Source organism: Malus sylvestris, chromosome 12 (assembly GCF_916048215.2).
Source record: "Malus sylvestris chromosome 12, drMalSylv7.2, whole genome shotgun sequence".
NCBI classification, from domain to species: Eukaryota; Viridiplantae; Streptophyta; class Magnoliopsida; order Rosales; family Rosaceae; genus Malus; species Malus sylvestris.
In genome coordinates this window covers 18,838,880-18,850,351 of record NC_062271.1, presented here as the reverse complement: position 1 = coordinate 18,850,351, position 11,472 = coordinate 18,838,880, and the positions used below count along the sequence as shown (strand labels likewise).

At 37.3% G+C, this 11,472-nt stretch overlaps 2 protein-coding genes across 2 annotated transcripts; both read right to left on the bottom strand.

Moving 5' to 3' along the window:
- Positions 1-991: 991 nt before the first annotated feature.
- Positions 992-3,756, bottom strand: LOC126593266 (mitochondrial import inner membrane translocase subunit TIM14-1-like). The gene is made up of 3 exons (XM_050259280.1): positions 3,594-3,756; positions 2,784-2,962; positions 992-1,374 (listed from the first exon to the last, which is right to left on the bottom strand). Exons 1-3 carry the CDS (start codon positions 3,594-3,596, stop codon positions 1,218-1,220), a joined length of 339 nt encoding a protein of 112 aa, XP_050115237.1. The 5' UTR covers positions 3,597-3,756; the 3' UTR covers positions 992-1,217.
- A 1,194-nt stretch (positions 3,757-4,950) lies between these two features.
- LOC126593777 (protein IQ-DOMAIN 2-like) lies at positions 4,951-8,793 on the bottom strand. Its single transcript, XM_050259889.1, has 6 exons — positions 8,575-8,793; positions 7,898-7,995; positions 7,466-7,801; positions 7,150-7,371; positions 6,620-6,739; positions 4,951-6,012 (listed from the first exon to the last, which is right to left on the bottom strand). Exons 2-6 carry the CDS (start codon positions 7,967-7,969, stop codon positions 5,314-5,316), a joined length of 1,449 nt encoding a protein of 482 aa, XP_050115846.1. The 5' UTR covers positions 7,970-7,995; positions 8,575-8,793; the 3' UTR covers positions 4,951-5,313.
- Between the last annotated feature and the right edge of the window lie 2,679 nt (positions 8,794-11,472).

Sequence of the window (11,472 nt, the reverse complement as noted above, 5' to 3'; positions counted from 1 at the left end):
TATTCACACATGGGTTGATGCTCAATGTGTTATTTTCAAGAGTAAATGAGAGTAAATAAAGTCAGTTAAAGGCATCACATGGGCGCTCTGTTTTCGGTGTCTGAGCTATCATCTAGTCTCCAATGTGGTGCTGCCAATTTTGTGCCTTTTTGGGTGGCTCTCGTCTTTTCTAACACTTCTCCATTCGTTCTCCTAATCGATTTTGATTTTTCTTCGGTGCCTACCAGCACAGATCGCAATTCACTGTTGAATTTTATTCAAAGGCTAAAAAACAAATGAACAGTGACCATTAGATTTGGTCTAACGGCTCAAAAACATCGAGTTTCAATGCCTGCGGATAATGAAGAAAAATTGCAACATAGGAGATTATCACAAACCTTATTTGGCTTTCACACTCTTTTCTTTATTTTTGACCTTTGGATTGGATAAAACAAACTAAAACAACATACTAATTAACAAGGATGTGTGACAAGCTAAAAATGTGTTTATTAATTCCCAAATCGCAAATTTCCAACACATCATCGACATCATCCACCATCCCCGAATCACTCAAATATTCTACCTCACTCTCTTTAAAATTGACTCCTAGGTGTGTAATCAACAGGAAATGATTTGTATGCCCAATTTTTCATTCTACACACAAGGAAAATGATTATAAATCAAAGAGTAACACACATATTTATATTATCACTTACACCATCTCTCTAGTAGATATGAGATTTATATGCATTGACGGATCCAGAAGATAAGAAAGTATCCCAAAATTACAAAAAAAAAATAGTTAAAGAGTAGAAAGTATCCCTATCCCAACATTATGGTTGTTTGGCCTTTAGTGAAGACGAGGGTTTTTAGTCTTTTCCACATCTTATTTTATGTATTAAATAGATTGTTTAGGAAAGAAAATTAAATTGACAGAGGGTGTCACAGCAAAAAAATACGTGTCGTATTGAGGAGTTCCTGAGTTTTGAGGAGCAAAGAAAACTAGCAAAGATCCCAGAAACATGACTTCACTACTACAGAATTTTCACGAAATTAAACGCACAAGAATTCCAATTAGAACCAACTACAGGATCCTCAAATTATAATTTCACTGCTACAGAATCGTTCATATACGCCGAAAATTATTGATCCGAAACAAAGACGACACTCGTAAAACTCGCTATGTGAAACCTTCGCAAGAATGGCATTGGTGCAACGGAAAGGACAAGTTAATACAATCAAAATGCAGAGCCGGTGCCCTTGGTTCTTCCAAGCATCATTTCTTTAGCTTCGTTAATTTTGGATGCAAGGTAATGACTACCCCCTGCATCCGGATGGTTAGCAACCATCACCCTCCGATGTGCTTCCCGGATTTTGTCTTTAGGAGTAGTCTCCCTGAGAAAAATACAAAATATATATACATGAACAACACGTATAGAGGATACATGCAAAAGGACAATAAAACAGTATCCCACAGCTTGCACTTTTTCTCGGTCTTACAGCTCAAGACTTGCTCTAATTGAGCAGGACCAAGTGTGCATGGGTTGAGATCATGTCAGGCGTAAAGATACTCAAGTTTGAAATTTTGACGAAAGAATGAACTTCTGAACACAATATCAAGATTTGGAAAATTCACTGTATAACTCAATAATAACACAGCTTAAGCTACTGAAGACCGATAATAGGAAACATGCCAGCACTAGTTGAGCTTCCTGTCGTTTACGCCAATGAAGAAATCTCTTGTGAAAATCAAAGGACCTAGAACAGATAACCAATTTTGTGCTAGGCACCCACAAGCTCTCCAAAATTATAATTGAGCAGAACCTAAAATATTGGATGCTACTCAGCTAACCTCAAGGCTCAGGTATATATAGGGTTAAAACCACCGCTACGGTTAAAAGATCAGTGACAGGATGAACATTTTGACACATATATGCCTAAAGAAAAGAAAAAAGTAACAAATTTCGCAATTCTAAATAACCCGACTTTGGCTGCAAAGAAGGGTGAAAGGAATGAACCACAGCCTGCTGGCACATATTTGCTGCTGATCTAAGGTTAATTTTGTAATTCTAAATAACAGACGAAACATTACTGTAGGGCTTTGATTAGATTGGTAAGGAGGGCACCCCGGGCATGTTATAGAAAGGGAAGGCAGAGGTAGTACTTTGAATGGTGAAAGACTAGGCTTAAGGATAGAGTTCCCTTCTTGATCTGGGTCAGAAGTTCCTCTTCCTGAGCCTCTTTCTTTGCAAGTTCCCAAAGACTACCGCAATTCTTGGGCCCCTTTTTCTTTGCTCTTCCGGAACCGGTGCAGAAATTGATGAGCCTCTGTCCTTTGCTACCCAATTGTTTGGTAAACAGGAGCAATTCAAACAATGTAAAGAAGCCAGGGCCAAGGTTCTGAAAGAAGCAAGGAATACCAATAGGTACAATACGAAATAAAAAGACCAGGCTTCCACAACTACAACTAAGGGAGGAACTGCTAATTACATAGTGGGTTCTAAAGTAAGCAATAAGCTCCTTCGGACATGCTTAAGGATTAACCAGTCCAACTACCAAATAGACCTAGCCTCATCCATTTATTCCATTCTATATATGTAAGGCAGTAAAGCTGCAATTGCTTGAAAAACTCCACACCCGAATAATAGACTCATATTTGAGGAAACATTAGCAACAGGTACATTTCAAAGAAATTTTTATGCAATCATCGCCATAATGTACATTAACCTGTCGCAATATAGTTTCCATGACTCAAATACAACATAGATTCATATATATTTCAAGAAGGGGCCAGTTGGTGGTACCTCACTCCGAGTATGAGAGCAGCTTCCCTTTTGGTCATGGTAGATTGAAAACCACCCTCATAGAATTTCCGCAGTCTAGCTGTAGGTGGTCTTGCTTTGAACGCTTGCCAAGCCTGAATGCTATACCTACCAGCATATGCAGCAGCAGCTACAGCAATTCCTCCTACCAACGGCGTGACCTGTTGCAAATCTTATACATAAGCTTCACCGGTAGCTAGTGCAGCAATGTCACAAGCCAAAAAAAAAAAAAAAAGAAAAAAAAAACTATTTTGCAACTAGGGGCAGTTAACTCATCCTCGAAAAACAGAGTACATAGCTGTGAAATCAAACATAAAGGCTCAACTGTATACAATCTTCTGTTGTTATATTCCGAGTTACACAAAGCATAAAATTCCCAACTCAAATATGGACAGTACCACACCTAAATTCTAACGAATCAAAACGAAAAATAAAAACAAGAGACAGTGTTCAATGATCAACACCAACGATCCATAAAGATTAAAATTCTTTAAACTTCTCGCTCATTAGGCAATAAAAAAGCAAATAATCTGAAAAAATCAACTTATTTTTCAAATGTAGACAAAAGATTCGAAATTTTTCAGCTCCCAAGCTTTTTCATCTGAATCCGAAGGTGTGTTTAGCTAATTGAGCCCTAATTACATCTAGAATAGACGCTAAACCCTTGTTTGGAATCACCCAGATAATCCCAATCCACAAATTACTTCCCTTTCGGATATGAAGAAATTTAGTTTCGCATATCGAAACAAATATATACACAGAAAGATTGAGGATATTGGGAAGACGACTCACCATTTGTGTAGCTCTTTCGAGGTCGGGGAAACAGTTCCGTTAGGGCTCAGCCCAGCGCTAGGGTTTATGGTCTTTTCCTTTCGGAAGGTATTTCTTCGCAAAAAAATAAAAAATAAAAAATATAAGTTTTCGTGTTTGTTTGGCGGTTAAATAAACGTAAATATCTAATTACAAAACGAGAAGGCCGCCGACAACCACAAACCGAGCACTTGTAGAAGAAGCCAAAGGAAAATACTTGCCGTAAAAGGAAAGGACTTTCGGTTTTCCCAAAAAAACAAAAGGAAAGGACTTTTGTTTTGTTTTTGTTTTTGTGTTTTTTTTTGTATTTTAATATTTTGATTGGGTGATTTTTATTTTCGTATCCTCAAGAATCATAAAATTAGTATTTAGCTATCTTAAAAAAAATTTCGTCTCAATTTCTTACTTAAAGTTTGATTTTTATGACACTTTCATACTTTCGTTAGGTTTTTAATTATGTTTGTCGTTAAGTGATGACGTGGCATAACTTTGGCCACCACAGTTTCCACATGAATGTGAAATTATCTTGTAAATCCAAGCCATTGGGTGATACTTCTTAGCAAATATGATGGGCCAAAGTTATGTCATGTTACCACTTAGCGAAAAATTTGACAGAACACCTAACATATGTATAAAACCATCGTAAAAATCAAAGTTACTGAGACGAAAAAAACTAAGGGCAACGAAGTGCAAATTTTCACTATATTTGAGGGTAATAAAGTAAAAATAACTCATTTTTATTTTATAAACATGAAGGTTTTTATTATTATTAATATAAATGCGAAGGTTATAAATAATAACTTGGGCTACAAAATCATTTTGTTATTTTGAATCTCTAATAATGCTATTAATTGTCGAATATTGAACGGTTATATAAGGCATGCATGAGATTGCTTGGAAAACTTTAGAAATGTTTATGTTTCATAGAAGCGTTTTTGGTGAAACACATATTAGACGCTGCTTCAAAAAGCTTTTTCAGGAAGCACACATGCTTTTCTTTTTCAATTCACCATGTATCACTCCTTAGGCTACCTAACATATACGAAAAAAAAAAAAAAAGGCGAGTCTTTCTTTTAAAATTTGTCCAAAAATTAGGAAACTATTCAACTAGGGCCTGGTGATCCGATTCCCGTTCCTAACTACTATCTGAGAGTTTTTCAATTTCTTCACTCCCAATTTTATTGTCATATGCACGTGTCATTCAGATGTCATTTGGATATTTGGGTTGGGACGTGTCAATTTTCTTTTCCAGCTCTAACCATCAGCATAAACATATGATCAAACACATCACACCCAGTTGTCACTTATTAGTGGCATGAACAAGTCTAACAATAATCCATAAATTAAATACATAATATATAAATTATAATTTTAATCACCAATTCGAGGAAACAAGAAATTCAACACAACAATATCAGTCTTCTAAGAAATGGGTTCTGACAATGGCAAGGACCCGGATAAGAGATGTAATTATATCAGATACAAGTAAACAAATATGAATGAATAACAACAAATTGCCCCATTGCTTGCATCACAAGCAAACTCCTGGGACTCAATTTTACCCCACACCACCAACTTTTCAGGCATAACAAATTAAAGAAATTAAACAATTCACAGATGCAATAAACCTTTATTTCTTTCTTTCCCTTTTAGTCCATGAAACAGCTTTTTCTTCCACTCTTCTTCTCTGTGCTGGGAGTAATTAGCTTTCGACTCCAATATCGGTCGTTTTATTTTCTGTAATTATACTGCTGTCAACCCTTGGTGGACCAGAATGCCGCCTTGGTCGAGCGGGGGAGGCTGGGAAAGACAGCCGTTTCTTAGCTGACTCAGGCGGCGAGTCCTTCTCAGTGATCCCATTCTTCTCTGCTGGGCTCTGCAGCCTGGACTTAGCTCTTGCAGATTTAGTTGGTACCATGTAACTCGGAACTGCTGGAGAACTATCTAGGCTTTCGTCATCCCTCACTGAGGAGCCAGCAATGCTGTGCCTCCTAAACTGAGTTGATTGGACACTCACCATGCTTTTCGTGTCATCATCCAGCACCCTACTGCCCCTTGGGCTTGCTGCTGGCTTTAACTTTCGAGCTACTTTTGAAGCTGGCCTGGAAGGAGTTGAAGGGGACCGGAATCCAGGATGGCTTGGCTTTTCACTGGCTGTTGGGGATTGCTTGTCAGAATTCAGGAGGTAGCGAGCATAGGACTTATTAATTTCTCCAGCAGACATGCCGCGACTTGCACTCTTTACAGATGCATGGTCGTCTTGCATGTCTTTATCCGTCATGCCACGACTCTCCCAAGGCCGGGCAGCCATCCACCTTTCCAACCAGCTCCAACCCCAGGTGGGATTGCTTGGATCCATGAACATAGGGTTTACAGATTTCGTAGTATTCTTCCCGTTTTTCTGTAGAGTGATCAAGAGGTTAGACCAAGAATGAGGCCCATTTAAGATTCAGGAAAACACAGAGCATGTACTTTATATTCGCTACACGTATTTATTACATGTTTTATATCATACACACAAACAGGACACGACCAATCAAAACCACCTGCAGATAAGGAAACCATGCAAAGGGAAACCAAGTTATTTTTTTTTTCAAACCAAAACCTAACCATTGATTTTACAGACCTTAACGTAGCTCGGGTAACTGCATTTATAAACCCTCTATGTCACCTAATCTTACATGCACCATATCACTGGTGACCAAGCTTACACCCTTTAACTCCAAGTCTAGAAACCATGTGATAAAGTGAAATTGACAACCTAGTTAACAATAATGAAAAGAAACAAGCAAGCCACAGAAGCTAGAGTAACTCCTCCTGAATATCGGGGAATTGTTTAGAATGATATGTGCAGTACTAAGTTTCAGGCTTGGATGAAAAAACCTAAAGGATAGCAAGGCTCATAACAATTCAAATAGCATAGTAACAAAATTAGTTGAATACATAGGCTACTCCTCCCTCATATTTTCAATTCATTTATATTATGTAAAAGAATAGATTTAGGATACCTGATGAGAAAATGCATAAGCAAGTGCTCTTTCCCTTCTCATCGTTGCCTCGTGTTTGCTTAATAGGTTAGCTTCAACTTGCTCCTTCGACTGTATGCTATCATCCCATTCATCCCCGAGCTGTATCAATTTTCAAAATGCGTTAACCACTGAGATTCATCGAGATGAAAAGTTATCTCAATAAAACTCCAAATATAGAGCTGTTTGGGAATCTTTGCTTTGATTTCAACCTTTGTAACTGTCCCATTTGACTTGGATGAGTCAACAACGTAATAATTCTAACTTGCATTTCTCGCACCAGCTCGAGAAAAAACTTTGAACCCATAGTGTTTAGTTTATTCACAAAAGAAAGGTTTGGAAATTGAGTTCAAATAAAAATCTAGCCAATAGGACTTGTCTCCCAAACAGCTCGTAGGATTTACAAATACTAGGGAAATGAATTGAAAAATCCAAAGGAAAACGGGTTAGACTTTGTAGCACACTGTATTTAGTAGTAAAGATTATAACAAACTAAGAGTGATAAAACAGACCCGCAAAGTTTCAAGCTCTTTTGCATGTTTTAGTAGGAGTTGCCTTTGCAGAGCCTGATTCTCTTCTAACATCCTAATCCTCCTGGAACGTATCTGAGATTGCACACGAGATAGAGTCTGCATGCATCGGAGGGTATTTGTGGCTTGCCGTTTCACAACAGGCCCCTCTATCAATGATTTCAGCCTAACCAGCCCTCTTAAAGCCCTCAATGCCCTTCTTGCCTGATCAGGTTAAATTTTAGCATCCATTTGTAAACTTATGAACACTGGCATCAAAGATGTCAAAGACCAAAACATAAAGTTCTATAAGCAATACCAGGTATCCTCGAAATGCGGTTTGAATTTTGATAGCTGCCACTTCCTCCCTTGATTTCCCAGCATACTGAGTAATTGTAGGGAGTCTGACGACCTCCACAGCCGCTTGAGTCGGAGGAGCCAGAGAAACCACAGGCTCAGCCACTGCAGTGGTGGACACTGTGGTGGCGACTGGAACAGAGTAAGCATCATTATTCTGCTCATTCTCCGCATTGGTTAATTTCACCTCTTCTCGTGGCGGAAGAGGTGGCAATATAGTGGATGGTTGATAAGAGGTAGACTCGAATTCCGGGTACTTTTGCTTCCCAAACCATTTCTTCTTCGATTTATCTGATCTCTGGAAAAAAAAAATAAAGTTACAAAAAACATCAGAGACTGGTAATGGAATATACAATAAAATACAATGTTAAGAGGAATTCGAATATCATCAAACCTGTTCTTTCTTCTCCTTGGAATCAGGGCTCAGAGCTTTCTTTACTGAAGAAAACCAACCTTTCTTCCCCATCTCCTTAACATTCCTCGAACTAATCCCTGTGAGAAGCAAGTCAAACCTCACTTCCAAATTTCCACTGCATAGAATTATGACTGCATCTAATTTTACATATTATAAAATGTACAAGACACATCCTTCAAATCAGCATTTTAATGACCGAAAAAATTATCGAACGAAATATAGGGAAACAAAAAAAGGAAAGACAAATCAGCTAGATAATTAACTTTCCATGGCAGCTTACAAGTTTTCTGCCAAATGCCAGTAAATTTAAGCAATCATAGACGAAATTTTTTTACCATCATCCAGTTCAACTAGCAACCGGGTAGCTTCAAAAGAAAAAAGAACACCCAGATGCCAAAATTGCCTATTTTTACCCAAAAAGAAAATTCACCACAATTATCAAGTCCAACTAGTAACTGGGTTATCTTCCAAATCAAATTTGCACACCACCCAGATGTTAAAAATTGCTTCTTTATCCAAAATTAGAAACCCAAATGCCAACACTACACAAATCACAATGAAAAAGCAACATTCAACAACACCACATAGTGAATTCAAAATAACAAAAAGATACAATGGGGTGTTGTTCCAAATTAACGACCAAATCAGAGCATTACCCTGTAAACAAAAGTGGCAGATCTCAAATGATAACTTCAAAGAGATTGGCCCTCCTCTTTCTCCCCTCTCACTATTTTCCCACCAACCAAACCGAAAGTAATGCAAGAGCTTGAAGGGTACGAGCAACAGCCACTAGGCCCTCCACCTGCCCTTCTGTCTTTCCCTTTGTAAAGGGCAAAGAAAAGCAAAAAAATCAGATCTTGACAAGGAAAATTTGAAGGATGGGGAAGAAGAATATGATAGGAGGAAGACCAGCTGGGTTCGGCTAGTGTGGGTCCCTTTTTTCTCGGGTTGGCCAATGTGGGCCCACGGATTTAAGAAATGGATTTTAATCTTGGCGTGTGTATGGACCAGATTCTCTACCCTCCGACACTTCATTTTCATTGATTGGTCCCTCACGGATCAGGATCCTCTCCTGAGCAGATGGAGAGGATCCTCTGACCAAGCCCATCGGACCGTTCATTTTTTATCCAACGATTATAATTATTATAATTTTTAGAGGAGCCTCCTGTTTGTAGCCGTTGGATCCTGATCAGGAGGATCCTCTCCATCTGCTCAGGAGAGGATCCTGGTCCGTCCCTCACGGTAACATCGCTTGACAGGGAAATGGATCATCTCCGCATCCCTTTCATCAAATCTTCCAATTAACCAATCCGAATATTTGAAATTTGATCCAACGATGGGAAGAATTTGAAAAAAATCCGGATTAATCGATGGGAAAAATCCGAATCTTTTAAAAAATCCAAATTAATCGATGGGAAGAATTTGATAAAATAGATCTGGAGATTATCTCTTTCCCCTGACGGTAACGTTTAAGGATCCTACAGCAGGTAAATTTGACTCCCTGTCACCGTCAGTTTAGTTCTCTCGCTTCTCTCACAAACAATATTTACCACGTCATGGTCTATACAAAAATATAAACCATTGTCAAGTACTCAAGATAAAAAAGAATGTCGGGTGAAAATTAATAAAAAGAAATATAAATCATTGTCAACTGCTGATGATAAAAACATAAAAGAATGTTGGGTGGAAATTAGTCAAACTTTCGTTGTGTATATAAATGCTCTACCGCTAAGGTTATATGTTTTCGAATCTTATTATGGATGTAAGCATAACATTGAGTGAGATAACAAAACTGATCATAATTCAAAATTTTTTTTAACTTCATAATTTTCACGATAAAATAAGCAAAAAGTACATCAAACATAAATTGCATAAATGCCTTGATGACTAGTCTTCAAATAAATAACGATATTTGTATGATAGGATTTATAGGCGAGCTGTTAGCATAGAGAAAGCAGTTTCTTTCCCTCTTTGACATTTTGCACATTAAAACTCTAATACGTTAATATGCACTATTATAGACAAAATTGAGAACGATTTTCTAGACCCACGACAGTAAATTAAAATGAAAACTACTCCTCTTGATTTGATTAATAGGATAATACGTATAGAATGTCATTAAACTATTTTTACAATAGACTCGAGATTACCATTGCTTATCTAGTTTTCTTGCAAGGAGAATATTTTGTATAACTAATTAGTAAAGTTAGAAGATTTAGGAACTTAAACTTAATTAAACATGTTACATGCAAATGGATGCGTTTAATTTTTATTTAAGTTATAATTTGTTTCCATTAGTTATGATTGCTAACCTTTCACATTATGTTGTCACATATAAAATAAGAAATAAGATTAACGTACGTACCAAATTGTGGTTGCATGGTGAACGTCTCATGTGTTATTAGCAAACGCTAATTAAGATTCGAGAATGTTAATTGTGTTTGGTTTGTTTTTTATTTTAATGAACAAATGATATTATCTATACTAATGGGGAGGGTGTGAGCTTCGTCTCACAATAGGCTAACAATAATGTGGTTTAAATTCACCTTTGGTGAGACCGAACTTAAGACCTCTAAGTTACAAGTGAATATGAATATCACTGGACCATAATGATAAGTGGTTAGTTTGCATTTTAATTGTTAGGAATTTAATTTTGATATTTCTTAATAATATTAGAGTGGGTAAAGCGTACTTATTTAAACAGATTTATAAGTTAGAGTCCAAAACTCTTACCCTAAATGAGTAATCTTCGTGTTTAAAACTCATAACTAATCAATTATTGAAGCAGGTTTAAGATTGGACCCCCCATTTGCTTTTGATTTAATTAATTTGACTTAAAAAGTGACATGTTTGTTAGCAACCCAACATGTTCATCATGCTGCATAATGCGTTTTAGGAAGAGCATCCAATTGCCTTGCATGTCTACTTTCAATTAAGCTGAACTAAGTTGTACGTAGTTGATTAGTATTGCGCTGCAATATTATTACTTTTTATTTGTAAGTAGGATATTTTAAATTTAACTTATGTAAACGACGAGCTTGAAATTAATTTGTTATGCTGGCTTATTATGTTGCGTAGTTCAAATCACCTGCCATTTTATGTAAACTATTATTGTAATATCAAATATTCTTTGCTATCGCTTAGAGTACCAGTAAATTGTTGGTTCGACTTGGGTTGTCGATTTTTCGTCCATGTTGGAATGTGGATTTCTGCTCTGGTGAGTGTTTTGATCTTGTTGCTCGACTACTGTTTTGTGATCTTCAGTTAGAGAATTGTAGTCTGATTGGGACTTCGCGAACTTTGTTGAAACCCCAATTTCACAAGTTTGTTTAATTCTTGGACCACGTGCTGCTTGATTTCTTCATATTCGGATATTGAACGTTGATGGGGGTTGTGCTCTATCTTTTGCAACACTAGATTTGTTGCCACGAACAGTATTGGCTTTGCTTCCTTCAAGTCTAACCTCTGCAAATCCAGCCATGCGCTAGAGAATTTGTTCTATTCAAAGTCCCCTCACTCTGGAAAAATTTGCTACACGCTCGTTCACAACATCA

Excerpts from the sequence above, each read along its gene's own strand:
- LOC126593266 (XM_050259280.1), bottom strand. Across the intron at positions 1,375-2,783 it reads GCTCTCATACTCGGAGTGAG|GGAGACTACTCCTAAAGACA; the intron begins GTACCACCAACT and ends TATTTTTCTCAG.
- LOC126593777 (XM_050259889.1), bottom strand. The coding sequence starts at position 7,969 with ATGGGGAAGAAAGGTTGGTTTTCTTCAGTAAAGAAAGCTCTGAGCCCT. Across the intron at positions 7,372-7,465 it reads CCGCATTTCGAGGATACCTG|GCAAGAAGGGCATTGAGGGC; the intron begins GTATTGCTTATA and ends TAACCTGATCAG. Across the intron at positions 6,013-6,619 it reads CTTATGCATTTTCTCATCAG|AAAAACGGGAAGAATACTAC; the intron begins GTATCCTAAATC and ends ATCACTCTACAG.